Genomic DNA, 24,290 nt, shown 5'->3' on the forward strand with positions numbered 1-24,290 from the left:
CTGGGAGTGGACAGCCCCGTAAAACCAAATCAGACTAACGAGGTACAGTTGTCCAGTGACGGGGACCAGAGGGCAGAAGGGGATGGGGAAGCTGGTGATGGGAAACCCAAGGTTGAGTAAGGATATTGTTGATGTGTTGTGAGATTGTTGACCATTGTCATAGGGCAACATTTGTAGTAACTGTTGAATGAGAAGCTGTTTTGTTCTGTAGGCCTTCATCTTGAGTGAGAGTGACAGCACAATTGGAAGGGCGTGGTCGGTGTTGCTGAACTGTGCATGTGGAGATTTTTGAGGTGGTGTATCTTTGGCTATGTGTATTTTCACCAAAAAGGGGGGTTGAGAGGTTACAGGGTTGACATGTTGTGGGGTTGTTGACCAATATCATGGAACAGTATGCTACTGTTTCATGGGAAACTGTTCTGTGAGCCTTCACCTGAGGTACAATAAAAAAAAAAAAAATTCTTCTTCATCTGTGAAATCTAGAACAGAAGTTATCTGCTTCCAAAGTACAGTGGCAGAACAGGTAAAGCTAGACATTTCCATTACAAATAGGAGAAATTGGAGGCAAAGAAGGCATAACAGTCACCAAGCAAGTCAGCAGAACACATTACATTAGCCCTCAAGGCTTTGCAAATAATCCCCTGTTCTCTGAGACCATTTACTTGATAGTCCTGCCCTCCAGACTCTGGGTATTGACCACACTCTCCGAATTTTGAGTGGAGGCCTCTCGGCCCTGGGCTTCAGCTCCACCTTCCAGGCCCACTGGGACAGCAACTCTGCTCCCTCAGCTTTAGGCACACCATTCTGCTAGTCCGTCTGAGTGGCAACTCCACCCTTGGAAACACCAGAGGCCATGGCTCCACCCTTTGAAACCCCAGAGGTCCTGGCCATACCTTTTGAGACAGAGGCCGCTTGGCTTCCTGTGTTCCTTGTCTCTTCAGCTTCTGCTTCCTGGTTTCTTGGCTTGTCAGCCCTCAGGCCTCATGCCTACATCTGCCTGCATCTGCCCGGCTGGGGCAAGTGTTCCAAAGCTCTGTAGCTCCACTGATAAGTGCCTGGAGGCACCCCACTCCTCCAGTAAACTTCAGCTGGAAGGTACTCAGCTCTCTCACTCTTTGGGTCAGCAAGCCTAGCTCAACCAGTAAGTGCCTGAAGGCACCCAACTCCACCAGGAAGCCTCCTGCGTACAGGCAGTCAGCTTTCTTGCTCTGTGGGTCAGCTCCAGTGTCATCTCTCGCTAGTCTCCTGGTTCTTCTGCTTCTCTGCCGCTGCCGGTCCTCTGCTGCTTCTGGTTGTCTGCTGCTGCCAGTCCTCTATCCATTCACAGCTTCAAAACCACTTCCACATTTTAGGTATCTGTTAGAGCAGCAACCCATTCTCAGTACCAAATTCTGTCTAATCATCTAGTGCTGCTATAACAGAAATACCACAAGTAGATGACATTAACAAAGAGAAATTTATTCTTGCACAGTTTAGTAGGCTATAACTCCAAATTCAGGGCATCAGCTCCAGGAGAAGGCTTTCTGTCTTTGTTAGCTCTGGAGGAAGGTCCTTGTCATCAGTCTTCCCTTGGTCTGGGAGCATCTCAGCGGAGGAACCGCAAGTTCAAAGGACACGCTCTGCTCCCAGCATTGCTTTCTTGGTGGTATGAGGTCCCCATGTCTCTCTGCTCACTTCTCTCTTTTATATCTCAAAAGAGATTGGCTTAATACACTGTCTAATCTTGTAGATCTTATCAATATAACTGCCACTATTCCATCTTATTACATCATAGTGATAGAATATACAACACATAGGGAAATCACATCAGATGATAAAAGATAGACAATCATATAATATGGGAGTCATGACCTAGCCAAGTCGACAGATATTTTGGGGGGACATAGTTCAATCTATGACAACTTGAGTGATGTGGGTTTTGAGCAAGGGGTAACAAAGTGTTTTAAAATGATATAGTCAGCTGCTGTGTATGAATGGTCTTCTAATAGCCAAGAGTGGAAGCAGGGAAGTGGGTCAAGAGGAGATTACAATGGACCAGGCAAAAGATAATGGTGATTTTTTTCCTCGATTTTTAATTTGTTCTCTACTGGTACTTAATCTGTTTGATATTTTGGTGTCATATACTATGTGTGTAGTTTAACAAGAACTAGATCTTTCCTTATGTAATTCTGTGTTAAAATGAAACAGTGGGGTTCTGATTTGTGGGGTTCGTTTATTGAACATAGGTTGATAATACCTATGTCTAATTCCATACTGTGTAATGCATTAAGCATTGCTGGTGTTCAGTTATGTTTCTTGCTTTTGAACAATCCAAATTAGAAAGTCATAAAACTTGACCACTTGATGATTCTCTGTGCATTGTTTCTTTGATATGTTAAATGGAATAACCTGATTCTAGCCTCATTTGATATTCTTTTAGTGATATTAACCTACACATTCAGTTCCATTTGTAGGTTAGCCTGCAGTCTTGGAACAAAATGGCGGTCAGTAAATGTTGTTTACCATATCTTCTATATTTTTAATAAGTGATACTTTCAGATTATAACACTGTTCTCCTCCTCTTTATTAGCATTATTAATTCTAGAAAATCTGTCTTTCAGTTAGGAATAATAGAGGACCCACTGCTGATACTAGGTTAGTAGTAGATGGTAGGGGATAGGTCAAACATTATCAAGCATGGTTAAATTCGATACTGGATTTTTAGATTGAATTGTAATGCTCAATCCGTGCCCTAATTTATTTCATTTAGTGACAGCTCATTGATATGCCATAGGGCTTTCAAGAACTTCTAATTAAGATAATATCATGATAATAGTGGAATCATAATTATGTCATGGGGGCAAAATTAAGATTATTTATATTGAATATTTTTAGCTTTGTGTGAATGTTTTTGTTAAGAAGTTCAAAATAAAACTTAATAATTAAGATCCAAACTTGAGAAATAATGTTTTCCTTTTATTATAGAAACCTTATAAATTTAGCTATTTTCAGGGCCCTAAAAAACCAGCTTTTCTAGTTTAATTTTAACATTATTGCTCTCCTACTTGATATGTGGAGCATGTGGAGAAGGGAGATGCTTCAGGATTTCACAAAAAAATTAGACAAGATTTATCATCCAAACAACGCTGGGGTTGAAAGATTTCGATCTGTCATAGCAAGTGACCAGCCTCCAGGCATGTTTCATTTCCCACCTACCGAGGTGGCAAGGCCAAGTCTCCCAGAAGGAGATCCTGGAGAAGACCCTCGTCATTTCACCAGCTCTAGTGGGCAGTTCACTCAGCGGTTGCCTGGGTCTTCATGGCCCTTCAGCCAGCTGACCACACTGGCTGATTTTCTGTAAACTTTGAAATATAGGAACCAAGTTTATGTGCAATAATAGGTCAGTTATCTGCCTCCTATTTTGAATTTTCTCTGTGCCATCATCCATGAAAGGTGCAGAATGTAGTTGCCGCTGATGAAAGATCAGCTAGGCCAGATGAATTTCTGGCAAGCACCTGGTGCCCTGAATTTATGTATTTGAGGACACAGTCGTTAACTAAAGAACCGGAAGAAACCAGGTAAAGATATACCACAAATAGAATATAAATATTGCATAACACAAAAGAAATAGTACATTTTTTATGGTTCTGAAGTAAAGAATTTTTAGGATATAGCTGGCATTATGCTTTATATTTGTCTCTTGCTTTCTTTGTTCTCTTTCTCCCTATAAAATTAACATTCTGGGCAATTTTAGAAATTGCACTCATTTTAATAAAATAAGCTCCCTTATTTCTTTCTTTACTGCTGCAGTTAATTTGGGCAATGTCAGTCTGTTACTGTTAGGATTGCTATTCAACTAAAAATGTATTATGATCTGCTGCACACTTAAAAAAATTACATTATAATGAGAAAAACCGAGCTAAACATAATTGTGCCTATACTAGCACTCTGACAGGCAGCATCTTCTATAATGGTGGTGATTTCCATATCAGTGATAATTTTATTGTCTGATTTGCATTGTATTTTCCTTGCTGCCATATTGATACACAGAATGTGTCCATCCGTTCCTAGGAGGTACAGATGCTGAATGAATATGGTGAACTCCCTCTCCTACTCCTTAAAAAATCCTAAATAATAAGAAAATAAAAAAAACACAACAAAGCCAAATTCCATTCCCCAAGGCTGCCCTCTTTTGCCTAACTCCCTTTAGCAGCTGTTGTGGATTGATTTGTGGCCCCCCAAAATATACGTCAACTTGCCTGGTCCATGATTCCCAGTATTATATGATTGTCCACCATTTTGTCATCTGATGTGATTTTCCTATGTGTTGTAAATCCTACCTCTATGATGTGCACAGGGGTTGTATCACTAAATGGCTCTTTCAGTTCTTAGAGAAACTTCACAGTGTAGACTCCTGGATAAAGGGGCAAGAAAAACAAACAAACAAACAAACAAAAAACCACACAGAAATCACAAAACCCACTCATCCTCTAAGTTACCTTACCTGCTTTTCTGGTCCTTCTCTCCCTTTGATGATGAATGCAGCGCCATTCCTCTTCAATTTGTCATTCCCGGCATAGTAGACCTTAGGCTTATCCGATTCAAAACGGCCAATACCAGTCCATTTCAGCTTATAAATGCCCAAGATATCAATGTTTATGGGTTCCATTTCATTTTTAATGACTCCCGATTTTCCTGGATTCATACTTTGTACATTCCAGGTTCTGATTATTAATGGCTGTTGCAGCTGTTTCTTCTCCTTTTGAGTCATGCCACATCAGCAGATGAAGGTCCTGAAAGCTTGACTCCATCCATGTCATTAAGGTCGACTCTACTTTGAGGGGGCTTTTCTTCCCTATACATATTTTGAGTGCCTTCCAACCAGAGGGGCTCATCTTCCGGCACTATACCAGACAATTTCCGCTGCTATTTGTAAGGTTTTCACTGGCCAATTTTTCAGAAGTAAACCGCCAGATTCTTCTTCCTAGTCTGTCTTAGTCTGGAAGCTCTGCTGAAATCTGTTCACCATGGGTGACCCTGCTGGCATTTGAAATACCAGAGTTATGGCTTCTAGCATCACAGCAACACGCAAGCCACCGTAGCACGGCCAACTGACAGACACGTGGCAAAGATTGTGAGGATGGCACAGGACTGGGTAGTGTTGCATTCTGTTGTACATAGGGTCATTATGAGTCAGAACCAACTCGACGACACCTAACGACAACAACTCTCCATTTGGTCTCAACAACTCTTTATTAAGTGTTTGCTGTGTGCCAGGTGTTATGCAAGGCCCAGAATTCACAAAGCACCCGAGGGATTTAAAAGGGACTAAAATAGCCCTCAGTTCTCCAAGGAGCAAGTTGAATAATGAGCTGGGTACCAAATATTCAAAATGGAAAACTGGAAATCACAGTAGGGAAAGTGTTCCTACAGTGGCATATGGTTTATAGCAAGTTCAAAGACTATGTAGATTTTTTGAAGTAAAATCTGCTGCAAAAGACTGTTACAGAAATCAAGATTGTAAACCAAAACAAACTGCATTCTTTTATTTTGCCATACCTTCTATACTTACAGAGTCTGAAAGAGCATCTCTCCCAGACTGTAAATTCCCCTTTATCAGAAATGAGGCAAACACCCCATTATGTATGGATGTGGTTTTGGTAGTTACAAGTGACCATTGATTTACAACCCAACTTGTTCTTGGGCATTGGTTACAAGTCAGACCTTCTCAAGCCTAGAATCACTTGTACTGGGAGTCATAGCTTTTCCTTGCTCTTGATTTGCTCAAAGAAAAATGTCTTCCACTGATACCTTATCCATGGCTATTGTTAAGGGAGGGAAAGCCTTCGCTGAAGTACCGCCAGTTTTAGACACATGGATTTCAGCACCTAGTTGCATCAATGCAAGAAAAAGTTTTCTCAACTCACAAATTGCCTCTCATCTTTATTCCAGCATTCATAGCATTGACACATCTTGGGTATGTAGTCCTTCAAACCAGTTGCTATGGAGCTGATTCCACATAGTCCTTTGAGGGTTGTTAATGCAGGTCGTGGTCTTTAGAATAGGGCAGGAGATTACATGTAGAATAAGAAAGGTCTTGAAGAGAGGAAGGTCCTAAATTAAATCTTCATTTTTATGTAAATTTATAATGACTTCAGTTGAGGATAATTAGAACAAGAATGTTGAGGACAGAAAAAGTAGGCTATGGAGGAGGCTGAGTGGCTCAGTGGGTTTTGCAGTACAGTTTTGGGCAGAATTAAGCCTGGCATTGGAAGCCCCTTGTTAGCTAGCATTAGGCATTGAAATTTTCCTGAGGAGCATTCATTCACTTCTGCTAAGTGGATTAAATAAAGGATACTCAAGGCATTTCCCACTTCAGGTTCTAAGTTAGCACACCAGGCTGGACCCATAAAGCAGGGCAGGAATTAACATTTTTGTGTCATAAAAGAAGGAAGACTTTGAACATTGGATGGAGAGCTAGACACAAAATTAAAACGCTCCTTTACCTGCATATAGCTGGCGTAGTGGTTAACAGCTACAGCTGCTAACCGAAAGGATGGCAGTTCAAATCCACCGGCACTCCTTGGAAACTATGGGGCAGTTCTGTCCTGTCCTATAGGGGCGCTATGAGTTGGGATCAACTCGATCGCAACGGGTTTTTCAACCGGTAGCTTCAGCGAAAAAGAAATCTCTCTAAGCATTTGGATGAAACTTTGAGGAAAGGAACACTGAAAAGACTCTCAAGAAAAAGAGATAATGATTGGTGGTTTGCACTAACACTAACTTAAGATGCACAAAATATCTTTGATGTTCTCTTTCATCTCATCTAGTGAACACAGAACATGAAAACATGACAGCTTCCAGAGGTTTACTTCAGTCTCCCATACAATCTTAAATTCTGCACGAACACCGAGTTTCTAGAAACCTTCCCCTTGAAGCTGTGGGGTGTCACTTTAATTAAAGAGAAGAGTATTTGAAAAATAAATAAACACAACCCTGTCTCGCCAATGGGTACTGTGACTTGTGACTAAACAACCCCTAAGGCAGTTCAGGAGCCCTGGTGGCACAGCGGTGAAGAGCTCGGCTGCTAACCAAAAGACTGGCAGTTCGAATCCACCAGCCACTCCTTGGAAACCCTATGAGGCCGTTCTGCTCTGTCCTTTAGTATCGCTAGGAGTCAGAACTGACTCCCTGGCAATGGGTTTGGTTTTGGTGAAGACCATTCATGAGTAGGATTCTTTCCCCTTCAGTAAATGCAGCCTTTTACGTTCCTCTTATACTCCCCCACCTGTTATTCTTTCTTCTTTCACAGCCTCGCTTTCTTTGTCATTTGTCAGGCTTGTTAGGTTTGTCAGCGCCGTTTAGCCCCACAGCCTAAGAAGGTTCTCCACACTTGCCACCACTGTCCCATTTAATTACCTCAATAAATAAAGAAATAGTATTTTCCTGCTGAGTCATATGTAGTTTTTCTTAGAAAAATCAAAGCTTCCAGCATTCAGTGGGATTAATCCTTTTTTTTTTTCTCTTCTTCTTTTTTTCTTATTGAATCTTCAGACGTAAGTTTTCAGCTTCTAATAATACCGATTAGGAACGTGGAATCACACAGCGAGGTCCATGACTTCCTGGTGTCATCACAAGAAAAGCGCTCAAGGCAGCTTTGGAGGATTCTGGAGTAGCCTGTGCAGAGAGGGTTCAGGCCTGGCAGTAGTGTGGAGTGCCAAGTGATTTGAAAGTCCCCTTCACTGCAGCTCTTCATCTTCCAGGGACTTCACTTCACTCTCTATGTCCAGGCTTCCTCTGCTACAAATTTCCCTTCAAGTTTGAAGAAAGTAAACCTTATTTATCATCTACTATGGTGCTGAAAAGATTCAGTAGCAAATATTTTAAAAATAACATAAAAGAGATAAACTTTTAGATATATAGTCTACTTCTTGTGGTACAGTTTCGTTCACCAGATCATACAGGCCTTTGTACTAAGCACTCTTGACACGTCATTCTTGGTCCAGTGGTAGCTTGCAGACTAATTACTTTTTGTGATTTGTGGACTGAATGGATTCCATGGCAAGTGTGTCGGTAGAATGGCTGATGCTACTTCTGCATCAAATATTTGTAATGATATTTTAAGCCTTTTAAAATATGTTCTAGCAAGTTGTGAGTCCTCCAGAAGGAAGGAGAGAGGAAGCAGCTATTAACAATGGAATTCCTCTTTCCAGGAAACCTTCGAGAAGGCAAGCTTGAGCAGCAGCAGCAGTGGAGCGGCCAGCCTGAAAAGTGAGCTTTCAGAAAGCGCAGACCTGCCACCCGAAGGCTTCCAGGCGCCCTGTGGTAAGGACGAAGACAGGGCCTGTGACGGAATCCTGTCAGATGATAACTTCAACCTGGAAAGTATTGAGAAAGGTACTCCTAGTGAAAAGGTGCCCGCATTGAATACACTCTCGACTCCGTTCTGCTTCAAGGTTCATTCATTTCCTTTTTTAAATTAATGTGCAGATATATATTCAGAGCTTGATGATGAGTTGGACATTTCGGATAACTCCAGCAGCTCCAGTTCAAGCCCCTTGAAAGAGTCTACATTCAGTAAGCTTTCTTTACCAGTTTGCCATTTGTGGGATTTCAGCAGATAGTGCTTTGGAAATCATACCTGTGTCCAGGAAATGTCATCATGTATATAACTCAGCGGTTTATTTTTCAGGTGCAGTGCTAATTAGGACAGGTACGTATGCCACTCTGACAGACCCCGAGGTCTAACCAGAACCAGCCCTGTGGTCTCCATTCCCTCAGCTGTCAAATCTATGGTTTCATTATTTCTCTCAGCAAATGCAGGATCTAAATGGGGGAGTTGAGATAACCAATTTGGAAGCAGCCTGAATAACCCTAGGAATAATAGATGTGACCTTTCATGAGTCTGTTGATTAGAGGGATTAGAAGTCTGGAGAAGAAATTAGTCTTGGTGTAGACTAGTTTTTGTATAGTTTAATTTACATAATATAAAGGGATATATTTAGAACCCTACAAATAAAAGAAATACTTTAATTTTTCAGAACCATGAAAATAATATGATATATAACTTCAGTCCATGTGCTAATCCTACTCTTAATTTGAAACAGTAAAGAAAATAGTCACATTGGTGTATGAGAAAGAAAAAGAAGAAAAAAAATGTGTATATATAAATTTAAAGACTGTAAGGAAGGATAGGATCAAATACACTCAACAAGTCTGAAACTGAAAGAAAAGAGAAGTTACAATAGAAAATGGAGAGAAAAATATTTCCAAAAGAGTAAGTCGATGAAATATTAAAAAGGATAGATAGAAATACTCTGAAATAAATTAAGTGTAAATAATTCCTTTCCCTCAATGACTGTACTATGAAAATCTCATTAAAAAAAAAAGAAAGGCTTAAATAGTCTCTCTAAGGATCAAAGTAGGACCCTAAGGATTTAGATACATTCTTTGTCCCTTTCCAAAATTAATTGGTCCATCAAAATGGTGACTAGATGTTCCAGATTTTCTGGGACAATCCTAATTTTCAACATTCTGTCCTATTTCCCCTGTAAATCTCTGCCTACTAGATAAAGTGTCTTGATTTGTGATTGGGAAAACATAAATATTTTATGGGAAAAGTAATCATGCATATTAACATATGTAGCAAATTCTGGAAGCAGTTCATTGCTGACTGCGTTGAGATGAATTCAGAGTTGTATGTCCCTGGCAACAACGTGGGTGGCCAGTAGGGAAATGGGAAAGGAGAAACTGGACCCTTCAATTTGCATGTGGTGACCTGTAGCTGCCTCGGCCAGGGCTTTAGGATGACTATGACGTAGGTATTTTATTGTACTTCGTTAGCTATTAAGAATGGAGTTTCTTTGTTCAGTGTATTTTCTTTGAAAAAGACAAACAAACGTGCCAAGTAAATAGTAATTTGCAGCATTATATTTTCAGCTGATGCTTTCATAAACCAAGGCGGTCTTTCCAATGTGTGAAACAGCTCCAAGAGCTCAGATAACAGCAGAAGTGCAATGTTGTTGTTGTTGTTTTTAAATTAAACAAGGAAGGGAGGGAGGGAGGAAGGAAAGAAGGAAGGAAGGAAGATATTTGCAGAGGAAAAATGTAAAGATATTTCTGCTGATTTTGTTGTTTCAGGCATTTTAAAGAGAAGTTTTAGTGCTTCAGGAGGAGACAGGCCATCCCAAACAAGGTATGTACAGCTTGGCCTCCTTTACAGAGCTGAGCTATTGGTGTCTCCATTGAAAACTGCTAGCCAGAAGTTACCCTGGGCATGTGGTGGCAGACGTGGTTCGAGCCAACCCTCCCAGCACCGATTATAGTTTACCGAGCAGCAGATTGGAAACATGCTAAGTTTGGACCTGGATTTCAGTCTAGCTCTGCCTTTTTCTCGCTTGGTGACCTTTGGCAAGTCACTTAGACTCTCTGAGTTCAAGGGCAGACGAGGAAGGTAGGGAAGCTGTGCTCCACAAGGTCATCTGGGACCCCTACCTCCTTCTGTCTTGTTCCTGCATATCCCCAGGGTATTGTTCTGATCCTCATGGCAAATGTGACTCACACACCACATCCACATCCTGGCCAGCAGGAGATGGGAAGGCGAGGTGGAAGGATAGCCTTCCCTTTTAAAGACATGACCCAGATGTTGCGCTCCTCATTTCTGCTCACATACCGTTGGCCAGGATGTGGTCATATGACCAATATGGAATATGTTTGGAGGATTCTATTTTAAAAGGAGCCCTGGTGGCACAGTGGTTAAAGCACTTGGCTGCTAACCAATAGGTTGGTGGTTCGAACTCACCAGCCACTCTGCGGGAGGAAGATGTGGCAGTCTGCTTCCATAAAGATTATAGCCTCGCTAACTCTGTCCTGTAGGGTTGCCATGAGTTGGAATTGACTTAACAGCAACAGGTTTTTTTTTTTTATTGTTGTAGTTATTTTAAAAGGAAGGAGAAGTGGTTATTTTGGGACAACTAGCAGTTTCTAGGATCCCTGGTGGTGCAGTGGTTATGTGCTACAGCTGCTAACCAGAAGATCAGCAGTTCGAATCCACCTGCTGCTCCTTGGAAACCCTATGGGGCAGTTCTACTCTGTCCTGTAGGGTCGCTATGAGTCGGGATCGACTCAACACAAAGGGGTTTAGCAGTTTCTGAGATAGTTGTCCCTCTGAGTGAGGACTAAAAAGAAATGATTAGATTTGGCCTTCTGGAAGTCCCTAGTGGCCTTTGTGAGAGCCGCATCAGTGGCGCAAGGTGGGGGTTGGGCGGGAGACGAAGGCTGATGGTGGTGTCTGAGAAGTGATGGAGACCAGAACGGGGGGCAAGCGAAGACAGGGCATGAAAGTGAGGAGGGAGCCGAGGCAGTAGTTCAAGGGGATGTTTGATGGAAAAGGGCCTCCCACAGTCAGGGCAACATCAGGGTATTTGGGACTGAGAGGAAGAAGCCAATGCAGAGGACAGATTGAAAAGGAAAAGAGTTAATTGATGGTGTACAGTCCCAGAGTAGCTTGGAGCCAGAGGAGTGGGCCTGGGAAAGATGAAGGAACAAGCCTTTCTCTGAGTCTGGGGAAAGGGAGCAGAAGATGACATTAATGTAGAGAAGTAGAGTAGAGGGATACCAAAGAAGATTATACTTGGTGGTTTCTGCTTAGTATTAGGTGATGTTTGAGGTCATCTGCTGAGAGGATGATAGAGACCTGAGGAGAGTGATAAACTACAGACAACCGCTGTAGAGATGGGAAAGGAACTGGGCAGAGGGAGGCAGAAGGACTACCAAACAGCTGTGAGGCTCAGACGCCAGGCGACGCTGGGACCACCCCTCAGCAGAGGTGCCATCGGCATGCTTGGGAGCTGCTGATGACTCAGGCTAGACAACTGGCCGCATCCCGACAGTGTGACAAAGGGCTAAGGCTGCAGGTGTGCTTTGCCGGCCAGTGCTTTTTGGATGGAAGCAAAAGAGCCTGACTCTGGCTGACTTCAGCAAAAGGTGGCACTTGTTAGAAGGCTGTGGGTGGCTCACATAATTAAGAACCCAGAGAACCCAGGACAGGAGCAGCCCCTGAAGTCTGGGGAGGAGGCTGTCATGGCAGACTCATAGGAACACTGATGTTGGGATGAATCAGCTGCCGGCTTGTTTTTTCCCATTTTGTGTTGCCTTTCTTAGGATTCAAAGTTTTGAGAGAGTCCCATGGGCCTGGCTTGAATCAGAGCCATGTTTACTGCTATCAGGAGAGCTGAGCTCCTTGATCAACAGCCCCTTCACGTCTGTCAGGGTGCCCTTGCTGAAGGAGCAGGATGCATGCTGGGCAGCCTAAGAGGAACCATTGTCCACACCTGTCTGAGGGTGCTGGAATGGGAAGAACATGAATAAAATGGATTTAGGAATAAAGAACCTACCCGGCAAAATCTTGAGGGATTCAGTTGGGGTGGGAAAGGAAGGTTCGTGTAGACAAATGATTTTTTTGTTTAGTCAAAGATGCAACATCACTGATAACTTTCCTCTCTGAGTGAGGTTCCGGAAGGCAGAGGGTGGAGCCTTTCAACTTCCTAACTCTTTCCCAGTGTTTCTGGTAACAAAGCCCGAGGAAGACCCAACAAAGTACATGATCTACCAGAGAGATCATCAAAGAACACCTATAAGACCTCATAATTTTCTTTAGTGGTTTCAAATGCAGAGAAGCCATGGTCAGAAGTCACAGTAAGGGCAATGGGAAAAGAAACTGTCCAAAACTTCAAGGAGAACCAAAACAGATGATTGCAGGGACTTGGGATCTGAGTTAGGAGATCCCCCAAGGATTCACCATTCCCCACCTCCTGACTTTCCATGACTGCATTCATCCCTTACCCATTTAATTTCTGCAGACAAGGAGGCCACACGCAGGAGCCTGGAAATGGAAGCTCTTCCTCCCTCAGTCCAGCAAGCGAGGGGCATAGGTGGGAGGTGTGTGCCTGGCTGTAGATATGGGAGTCTGAACTCCTGGCACTATGAAAGGGGCATGTCCTCTTCATCATAACTTCTACATAAGCACATAGTGAGTACAATCAGCTTTTGTGAGCTGGCTGGAAATCTATTCACTTCCTATAGCAGTATTTCCGTAGGCAAATGTTCCACGTGCTCGCCCCTCAAAATAATTAATGTGCCCTTTTGGAATATAAGTACCTCATTTTTTTAAGTTTATGATTGCCTGTATTTTTAAGAACATCATCAAAAGACACTTTTTCTCCTTATTATTAGATGCTTTACTCATTGATATAATTGATTAAATGTATAGGAAAGATTCAAAACAAGTATTTTAGTACAAAAATAAATTATGACATGGTGTATTTCCCAATTCTAGAGAATTTTATATTAAAAGCAAAATTTCCAATCAAATGAACTTAGGAATCTTTGCTCTGCCAAATAATTCTACTTAATTTTTTTCTAAAAGTACTTACGAGAAACTGTCTTATTTGCAAGAATTCAGTTGCTGCTCAACCTTTCAAAAACAAAAGAAGTACATGTACTATGTATTTTAGAGCTTGAAATAGTTTTAAGAAGCTAAAACCAGTTGTTATTAAGCCGATTCCGACTCATGGAGACCCCAGGTGTGTCAGAGTAGAACTGTGCTCCTTAGGGTTTTCAGCGGTTCGTTTTTCCTAAGATCACCAAGCCTTTCTTCCCAGGTGGCTCTGTGTGAACTCAAACCTCCAACCTTTTGGCTACTGGCTAAGGGTATTGTATTAACCACTCTTAGCACCAGGGACTCCTTTAAAAATTTGGTTACTAGCTGACGTTTTACAGAAATGTAAAGTAGAATCATTGTAATCAGTAGAAAGGAGAAGTTCAGTCTGAAGCTCATTGAAACGGGGATACGGCAGAGTGAGTATTTTAGTGAAAAAAATGGGGTTAACAACCAAGTCAACAGATGGAAAATGAAAAATGGCCCATAGGTTGAGACTGATGCTTCCGTGCGTGGTTCAAGGTGACCTAAAATAATATATGTGCAGCTGTGCTGTGTATATGGTACTGTGAAATGGCATGGGGGCAGAGTCTGACCTCCTCTAACATCACGAGGAGGAAGGAGAATCAAGATCAGTAGCCCAGGTTTGGTTCCTATAAGGCAGAGGTCAGACATGCCTCCTCTCTCTGCCATCTTTACCGCTTCTGACACCAACCGGCCCTCCCACGGCACTCTCAACTTCTCTGCTGGATTCGATAATTCATTTCAATGGCCACACAGAACTCATAGACAATACTCATGATTATGGGGTTTATTAGGGAAGTAACAAGTTACAGTTCAAGTTCAGAAATGCTCAGGATACAATTCTTCCATCAGGACAGCCTCTTCCCAGCCATACTGGCAGCCACACTTCTCCCCGGCCCTCGGCCTCTGCCCTCCTCAGACAGTATCACAAAGCTCTTTTAGCTCTGCCAGTAAGTGCCTGGAAGCATCCCACTCCGCCAGCAAGTCTCCTGCCTAAAGGCACTCAGCTTGCTTGCTCCGTGGGCTGGGAAGCCCACCACACCATCTCCTGCCAGTCTCTCCTGCTGCCATTTCTCTGCCACTGCTTCTCGCCATCTTCAGCGTTACAACTCTCTCTCTCTCTCAGTCTCCTGGCTCCAGAAGCTTCCCAGCACAGGGATCCCGGGTTGAAAGGATGCGTCCTGCACTAGACTATTCTTCCTTGGTGGTGGTGGGTCCTCTCCTTTCCTTCCTCTGGGGTGGCTCATTTCAAGCCCAGTGGGTTGGCAAAACTGACCAATCCCCTTGGTGGGCCACAATTACCCTATTTTCCCAGTCCTACCCAATCACTTGCATGGGGATTACTAGACCATGGCTAGAAAGGGCACACAGAAGGCAATCCATCGCACCGCAAGTACAGCGTGACCTTCCATCAGGGAATGCAGGTTGGTTTAAGACAAGCTCCCTTCCTGCAAGGAACTCACAGTGTAACTGGAAGATGAGGGCATAGACTTGAGAAGAAAATAAATGATACAATACAGCCTGTGATTCATGCCAAAAAGAAGACAGAAAATTAATAACTTTCTGACTTCCTTCCAGGTAATCCCCAGGGCCTCTGAATTAAAAGATAACAACTCTAAATGTATTTATAATTCTTTAAAAGGCATTAAGTAAAACTAGTTATTTGCAATCTGACTTGTTTAGGATTTTCCTAGACTTCTTGGTTCATTAATGTGAAATGTGAATCTATTCTGCAGAATGTGTAGAAACTAAATGACAAGTTAGAATATGAAAGAAGATAGCAAAGCTATGTAATAGACTAGAAGTAAATTGAAGCCTGTCGAGTTTTGATTTGTTTTGTTTTTGGCTCTTCTGTGCCATGTATGAAAGAGTAAAACAACTACATGAGAGCCTCGGCACTTCTCCCTCTTTAAAAAAAAAAAATCCCACTGCCGTCGAGTCAGTTTGGACTCACAGTGGCGCTATAGAACAGAATGGAATCGCCCCGTAGGGTTTTCTAGACTGTAATCTTTACGGGAGCAGACCACCATATATTTCTCCCACGGAGCAGCTGATGGGCTTGAACTGCTGACGTTTCAGTTAGCAGCCAAGCGCTTAATCACTGCACCACCAGGGCTCCAAAAATTAGCTTAATGGTGTATTTTTATATATATATATATATATATATATATATATATATATATTCCTTTTAGTGAATGCACACAGATCATGTGGTGGTCTATTTGAACAGTTTTTCTTGAATGAGAATGTGGAAGTTGAATTTTTTTATTTTAACAGTGTTATTGGAGTATAACTGACCCCAAATGACCTGCACGTATTTAGTGTGCAATTTGCTACATTTTGAATATGTATGTCCCTGTGAAATCACAATCAACATAGAGAACATACCCACCCCATTCCTTGTGCCTCTTTGTGCCGTTGTGGCTGCTCCTCACCCCCCACCAGGCCATCATTGATCTACTTTCTCTAGTATAGGTTAGTTTGCATTTTATAGGATTATATATAAATGAGGTTATATAACATGTACTCTTATTTGGCTTCTTTCAGTCAGCGTAATTATTTTGTGGTCCATCCATGTTGTTTTGTATATCAATACCAAAAAAACCCAAACCCGTTGCTGTTGAGTCGACTGTGACTCATAGTGACCCTATAGGACAGAGTAGAACTGCCCCATAGGGTTTCCAAAGAGAGGCTGGTGAATTCCAACTGCCGACCTTTTGGTTAGCAGCCGTAGCTCTTAACCACTGCGCCACTAGGGCTCCTGTGTATCAATAGTTCATTCCTTTTTATTGTGGAGTAGTGTTTCATTGTATAGCTGTACCACAATTTGTTTCTCCATCCACCTGTTTGTGGGCATTTGGGTTGTTCCAGTATTTGGCTATTACAAACAAGGCTGATAGGAACATTTATTTGTGTACAAATCTTTGTTTAGACATATGCATTTTGTGGTGGTTGTTTTCTCCTCTTGGGTAAATACCTAGGAATGAAGTGGCTGGATCATATGCTAGGTTTATGCTTAACTTTATAAGAAACTGCCAAACCATTTACCAGATGCTTGTTCCACTGTACGTTCTGAATGTCAAAATTTGAACTCCGAGTATATACTGAGAGAGATTGAAGTGAATGGAAGTGTTTGTGGAAATCATGTCTTATTATATTTGGGCGTGTGCATCTCTGAATCCATAATAAGTAAGAGGGCAATGGAATTCACTTTTCACAGTCAACTCTTATAAAACACAATATTATCTACTGGGAAATTACCGTGTGAAATAAGTATCCTGTGGTAGACTCTGTATTTTCAAATGAACGTGTTGTTAATGTTTGTCTTACGCTTTGTATGTATTGACAGAGTTAGTCAAAAGCTGGGTTAATGTCTGTGTCACGAAAAAGCAATTAAAAATTTAATAATTAGGGCTTTCTTTGAAATTTCTAAATTTTGTCATTTTGAAACTGGATCTGAAGTCTCCTGCCTCTGTTAGTAGTTTCTGGAAGAGAATTAAGAACGGGCTTGACTTTCGCCAGTATCTCACTGGGCTTTATAGGCTCACTTAGTATATAGGTATATATTGAGTGTTTTAATCTGCTGAGTCACAGCATTTTATTTCAACTTACAAACAAATTATCCTTTAGATTGGAATGTGATAGTGCACTTCCCTATTAAGAAGCTCAGCTTCCTTAACTATCACATACAGTTAGGCCTGGTGAGCTTTGATCATTGTATGAAGAGCCTTCTTAAGAACGTCTGTTCATTCATTCAGTGGATAGACGTTTGTGACTGTATGCCAGCATGTGCCGGACTACATTCGGTCTAGCTTTGCATTCCCCCGGGGACAGTGTATTGCACATAGGAGCCATCCACAAATACTTGTTCATTAATAGATAAATTAATCTTAGCATAAATTCTATACCTCTCACTGTAATAGGACTGAAATCTCACCTACGGGCTTGAACCTACAGCCTTAGCGAAACCCACAGCTTAAGGCCCGTTTCCTTTTTTTTAAGATCCTGTTGCTCAGGCAACAGGATTTCTCCATGCTTGCTTGCATCCTGTTGCCAAGGCAACAGGGCGTAGTTGGAAGGCTGATGTTAGTGATATCAGAGATGCCTGTGGCTCACAACTTCTTTGATAAATTGGTGTATGCAGAATTGGATATGAGAGTGTGTGCCTGACTCTAGTCTTTGCATATAAAGATGATTGTGGATGTTTATGGCCATCCAGCATCAGAGATATGAGCAGAAAGACTCTTAGCAGTTCTCACTTATTGTTATCTGTGGCTATTCTCCTGCACCCCTTTTCCATAATCTGTGTCTCATTTTACTTAAATTGAATAAGTACTGCTCGGTCACGACTTGCAAGAATCAGTCTGGCCTGTTTACTAATGTCACAATACAGTGATCGTTTAAAAACATGTCATGTCAGTGCCTACTTTATGCCTTCTCTGTGAGTGTTCAAAACTTCCCCGGCTCATTGCTTGTTTGTTTCTAGTCATTACCGGGGTATGAGTGGAGAGCCGCAGGAACATTACACCACTTCCCTGCAGTAACACCAACTCCATTAACATTATAGATAAAAGAAAAGCCCTGAATAATTATGGAAACACAACCACACATAACGTCACTTGTTCACACGGGGCGTGTTGGTAATAATGTCACTGCCTTAAAGAGGCTTTCAGCTGTTAAAATGCTCATTTACTTAGAAGGTGTGGTTGCTGTAGCACCAGGAGGCATTATCTCAATATTGCCAGCCAAGCCTCTTAGTTTATAAGGTTAAATATTTCTTTTTATCAACATCAAATACTACTGGCTAACTTTTCACAGTTGAATTGAATTTTGTGATTCACTTCCAATGCTTGTGAACACATTTTCTTTGTTCCAAGATATATTTAAAGGAATTCTTCTAGAGGAAAAAAATCTAGAGTTTTATCTCCTTCATGACTAGGACTCCTCTGACAAAATCATTAATCCAGATAATTCACCCAGTGCTTGAATTAATTCAGTGAAAGTTCAGTTCAAAAAATTACAAAGCCAATTACTTCCATTCTCATCTTACCTGTTAGTGCTTTTGGTGGGAAGTTGTAGGCTAACACTCATTTTCAGCACTTCAGTTTTCTCTTTTGGCTTATGAATTCTGGGTGAGGTCACGGCAGATCTGAAGAGAGCTGGAAGTGATAACGTTTTAGAATCCTATCAACCTTCTATTTCTTTGAAATTCTGTTTTCATCAATGCCCGTTTTAAAACTTTCAGGGCACACAAGCTTCGATATGTTAACGTTTTTTTACCAGAAAATATTTCTGGAATGTTTCTTTTGTGTTAAATAGTTTCTTTGTATTTTTTCCTGCTTGTTCAATTATTGAAAAACCCTCCTCTGCAGCCATAGTGTTCTGTTGGACATAAACACTCAGTGTGATTCCATCTAAAGGCAGAATTCCTCCAGGCTCTGCGGAATTGAAATCTTTTGTCCGTCTGTGGACCAACAATTGTGTAGTTAAAAGTTGTCACTTACAGCCACAGTGAATGTTTTATTTTGAAACTTCAGATGACTGTATTTTTGTGTGATTAGAGATATAATTTCCAGAGAAGATAATATTTCTCCTTTACCTATGTGATCGTGAAAGCTCCAAGTCTGTAGGGACAGTCCCTTTTCACCCCTTTATCTTCAGTGCCTAGCACTGAACATATAGTAGGCACTTAATAAATATTCGTTGAATGCATGAACGAATGAATGCGGTGGTTATGTTTAAGTACTCCCTGAAGTTTAGTAAAGAGAAATTTTAGAGTTATATAAACGAGTAACCAAGGTGGCAGCACCTCAGCATTCTCTGGGTTATCTATTTCATATACACCAACACAGTTAGTACATAGACTGTACGTAACACTTTTTAATACATGAAAATGTTTGAAATGTTGGTTTTTTCAGGACAACTGGAATAGTCATCTAGTGGTCATCAGCTTGTCAAGAGTACCCATAAACGTATTAATAAAAAGTTTTCCATGAGTTACATTTTTATTCTCCTTTTTAGACAGTAGGATCCATCAGAAATCACAGCTTTAGCAGCTACGTGGCCCGACTGTTAGCCTCAGTGGTCATGTTGTGTGTATGAAGACGATGATCAATGCCTTTGAAAGAAGAGTCTGGAATGCATGTCAAATATGGTAGCCACTGGTGACATAGGGCTATGGAGCAGTTGAAATGTGGCTAATGTGACTGAAGAACTGAATTTTACATTTTCATTTAATGTGATTCTAAATGTAAAAATTTTGTCAGTGTAAAGTATCTCATTAATATTTATATTGGTTATGTATTAAGATGATAACATTTTGGAAATAGTAGAAAACCAAACCCGTTGCCGTCAAGTCGATTCCAACTCATGGTGACCCTGCAGGACAGAGCAGAACTGCCCCATAGAGTTTCCAAGGAGTGCCTGGTAGATTCGAACTGCCGATCTTTTGCTTAGCAGCCTTAGCTCTTAACCACTAAGCCACCAGGGTTTCCTTGGATATATTAGGTTAATAAAATAGATTAAGATTAATTTCACTTAAAAAAAAATCTGGCTACTAGAGAATTTAGAATTGTTTTGTGACTTGCATTATATCTCTGTTGTACAGTTCTGGCCTCGTCTAGAAGGTTCAGGGACAAGGTTGTTTAGAAAGCATCTCCTGGGAGCCGGCGTGAGGCACCGGGGCAGAGGTTTTGCTCCTCAGCTCAGCCGGAGGCTTTGCCGACCAGGTGTAGGCACTGCTGTTATCACGCCAGTCTCAGAACTTGCCGAGGGAAGGGGCCCTCCTTTTTCTTTCTGTAAACACATCCTTTACTCTAGGGCTAGCGAGAGTATGTAAACTGTGCACAGTGCGAATTTCATTTACTTTTGAAGCTCTGTAAGCTTGGGCTGGGAATGGAACAGAAAATAAAAAGGAATCTGAGAGGGCTGCCTCATGAGACACAGGGGAGAAGGGAAAAAGGGAAGAAACTCACAGGTGGATGCCAAGATTTTGGTATTGTTCTAGTCCTTACGTTGGCCAATTGTACTATGCTTAATAACTTAGGTATGTGTTACATGTAGGCAATGAAAAGTCTATGATTGAAAAATGAAAGGATTGAGGCAAGAGAATTATCAGCTGTTTTCATTTGTATTTGAATCCATGTATTCACTCCTGTCCAATAAAATGGCGGCATGTGCCTTACATAGACTGTACTCTATCTTTTTGTTGGATTGCCTTAAATTGAAGTACAATTCTTGTAATTCGTCAGGGCATAGATGTTTGTTATTTCATTCCAGAAAATGCTTAAGAAACGCGTTCTAGTTTTTAGCGGAAGAAACAAGGTTGAAGGTTATTTCTTGCTGGTATGGTTGAAGGGTGGATCATTTGCAAAACGATCAGGTGATTTAGAATTTTATGGCAAGGTGGACAAGGAATGTCAGCACCGCTGGAAACTTTAGAACAGTTGAAACTCTCTGAAAAGTAAAAATCATCTCATTTCATTAGGAGAGTTATAGTTTTTATTAAAGATAGCAGGAACAAAGCATAGGAAAACACTATAAGATTTTAAATATTTTTTCTTTTTAACAGTTAAACATAGAAGAAAACAAAACAAGGAAGCCCACCAGATGATTCTGATGCCCACTAGAGTTAAAGAATATTGGTCTATAAATGAGTGCCTAGAAAGCAGGCGTTGGTTTATTCTAAGCACTGAGCCCTGAGCAAACACCAGTACTAAAAATTGATTGTCCGTCTTAGAACTCAAGTCCCATTGCAAAACTTAAACCAACATGAAAAATGTCAGGACTAAACCAGCGCAGGGAAGAGGGCCTGCACTTTTCACCAGCCCTTAAATGAGTGCCCCTACCTTTGCCAGTGCTGTCCTTCCCTTCTGGGTGCAGTCAAGTCCCAACTCAAAGTCCCCTCCTCTGGGAAGCCTTTGGAAGCAATTCCCAGACAGGGTGAATTGCTTCCTCTGCTGTGCCCCCAGGGTTCGGGCTTTCATTTTGGCCAGCATCCCACGGGGGGGTATATGGATTAGTATAGAAATAGCTCCCCCATAGACATGTGCCGTCCAGTATAGTCGCCATTAACCACATGTGGCTGTTGAGCACTTCAGTGATGCTAGTACGAATTGAGACATGCTGTAAGTGTAAAATCCATACTGGGTTTTTAAAACTTAGTGAGTGTGTCGCTATGGGTCAGAATCAACTCGATGGCACTCAACGACAACAGTATGAATAAAAGAATGTGAAATATCTCATTCACAATTTTTAGATTGAGTCCACATTGAAATAATAGTTTGGATATATTGAGTTCAATAAATATATTATTATGATAAAAATATTTCTCTTTGACTATAAAAACAATATTTTTATTTTAAGGATTACAAGAAAATCATTCAAGGCACTAAGAGTTAGGCTTCTCGTTCATACTTAGAGCTTATAAATGCTTGTAATGGAACAAGTTTCTCCCATTTTCCAGTAGAATGTTCTGTTTTGGGATGCAATGTGTTTATTTGCTTCTCCGTTAAACTCTTGAGAGCGTCTTTGTTTTTTGTTTATGCTGTTAAGTTTTGTTTTTTTTTAATTGTGCTTTAGGTGAAACTTTATAGAAACTTTATAGAACAAATTAGTTTCTCATTCAACAATTTATACACAGATTTTTTTGTGACATTGGTTGCAATCCCGGCAAAGTGTCAACACTCATCCCTTCCACGGCCCAATCCCCCTGTTCCATCCCTCCATTTTTCCTGTCCCTTCCTGCCTTCTCGTCATTGCTTTTGAGCAGGTGTTGCCCTTTTGGTCTTGTATACACGTTCCTCACATGGGTTATTGTTTGTTTTATACACTGTCTAATCTTTGGCTGAAGGGCGAACTTCGGGAGTGTCTTCAGTTCTGAGTTAAAAGGGTGTCCCGGGGCCACAGTTTCGGAGGTTCTTCCAGTCTCTGTCATACCAATAAGCCTGGTCTTTTTTTTGTGAATTTGAATTTTGTTCTACATTTTTCTCCCGCTCTGTCCAGGACCCTCTATTGTGATCCTGTCAGAGCGGTTGGTGGTGGTAGCTGGGTACCATCTAGTTCTTTTGGGCTCAGGCTGGTGGAGGCTCTGGTACTTGTGGTCGCTTAGTCCTTTGGATTGTTATTTCCTTTGTGTCTTTGGTTTTCTTCCTTCTCCTTTGCTCCGGATGGGATGGGACCAGTGGAGTATCTTAGATGGCTGCTCACAAGCTTCTAAGACCCCAGACACTACTTCTTGAGAACATTTTGAGAGCAAATAACCTTTATTTTTCTAATACAGACCATAACAGAATGTAGGCTCTTGGTAAATGTTTGTCAAATCAAAGTTTTATAAGTCACTCTAATGGCCTCTAATTCTGCTTTCAGGGACTTCGCTGGTGGGCTAGGATCAAGACCAAGACCAGGTAACTTACTGTCGGCAGCAGTAAAATCGCTCATACCTCCCTGACGTTCAGTGTAATTTACGTTACAGTTTCATATTTTTCCCCCTTTTATTTCTTCAGCTTTGCTGCCTTTTGACCTGCTTCTGAAGGCGCCCCACCCCCACCCCCATGCCCAGGGCCCACGTTAAGGAGCTAGAGGCCGATTTAGTGACAGGGTGGCAGTCCCGTAGCCTTCCCGCTGTGATTCTTGGCAATCTCAAAGATCATGGTAGTACTTACTAGATCACGTTGATATCAAGTACACAATGGGCAAACACAGAATTGTAGCTGGGCCTCAAATGTCTGAATGATGCTTGGGAGGTAATTGTAATACAAACAGCAGGCGAATTCTGTTTCGTTTGTCTACCCCTGTAAGTTGGCACCTTGACGGTTTCAAAATGCTCTGTGTTCACTTATTTGATTGAAATATTATAAGCTGCTTTTCTAAAATTTACATTTCTACCTCAGTGGGAATGTTAACCAGTTGAGCTATTGATGCTTACTTCAAAGTGTGTTTCTACTAACAAAAAATAGTAACTGTGTTTTACATAGATATTTCTGTAACCTCTACAGTCCTATATAATACAAGAGTGAAGCATATTTTTTCTATCTCCTTTACTCTAATACAGATGGATCTTTTTAGTTATTTCCATATGTATTTGATTAAAATGATATCCTATCACATTGTTTCTCTAACAGATTTAAGAACTATGGATTCTTAAAATATATCGTAATGGTTTGGAAAGAAGAGAATCTGTTTCTAATTGTTATTAAAGAGGACCGAAGTCCAAAAGCAATAGTAAAATCATTAGATAACCCTGAACATTTCAGAAAAACATTTAATTAATGATTGTGCTTTTAATATATATGTGTCTTTTAACATAGATGTGAATGCCTTTTGAGCATTAAAGTTCTATTTTCTACTTTGTTTAATTTGGAATTATTGCTTCATAATTGGTGGGGAGGAGAGAATTTTGTCAAAATCTGGGTGTGCCCCCAGGAATGTGTTTCGTGTGTGATATTAATTTTGTTTTTACTTTGCCTTCCTTAATTCACATTGTTTTGTAGAGTTAGCACACCTAGTGAACATAGGCATTGATTTACTGTAATATTAGTCCATGTCTCCACATTTATTAAATTTGCTTTGGAAGAGTTATTGACAGTTTTGGACCATTTATACCATCAGCAGAGATGAAAAAAAGTTTTGTTATTATGATGTCTAAAACTATCATATTGACCATGTTCTACTGTTGTTATTTTGGCATAAGGTAAGTTCATAATATAATTATGAAGTTAAAATGACTGTTGATTGATTTTTTTTTAATAACAGCAAAAGCAAAACACATGTATATTAAGCCAATCACAGTTCTGTTGTAATTCAGAATAGGGATTATTTTTCCTAAACGGCATGTTGACTTAGTCCAGCT

General features: G+C 41.0%; 1 protein-coding gene across 1 annotated transcript in view; it reads left to right on the forward strand.

Annotated features, from left to right (window-relative positions):
- The window catches only part of NEK10 (NIMA related kinase 10), a 214,370-nt gene that overhangs the window by 150,172 nt on the left and 39,908 nt on the right, over window positions 1-24,290 (forward strand). The window contains 6 exon segments of the mRNA XM_004377369.2: window positions 8,193-8,376; window positions 8,470-8,556; window positions 10,120-10,174; window positions 22,808-22,845; window positions 22,945-22,988; window positions 22,990-23,092. Of these exon segments, the coding sequence (XP_004377426.1) occupies window positions 8,193-8,376; window positions 8,470-8,556; window positions 10,120-10,174; window positions 22,808-22,845; window positions 22,945-22,988; window positions 22,990-23,092 (511 nt within the window).

The sequence above is a fragment of the Trichechus manatus genome, unplaced genomic scaffold (genome assembly GCF_000243295.1).
Source record: "Trichechus manatus latirostris isolate Lorelei unplaced genomic scaffold, TriManLat1.0 scaffold00049, whole genome shotgun sequence".
Taxonomy (NCBI): domain Eukaryota; kingdom Metazoa; phylum Chordata; class Mammalia; order Sirenia; family Trichechidae; genus Trichechus; species Trichechus manatus.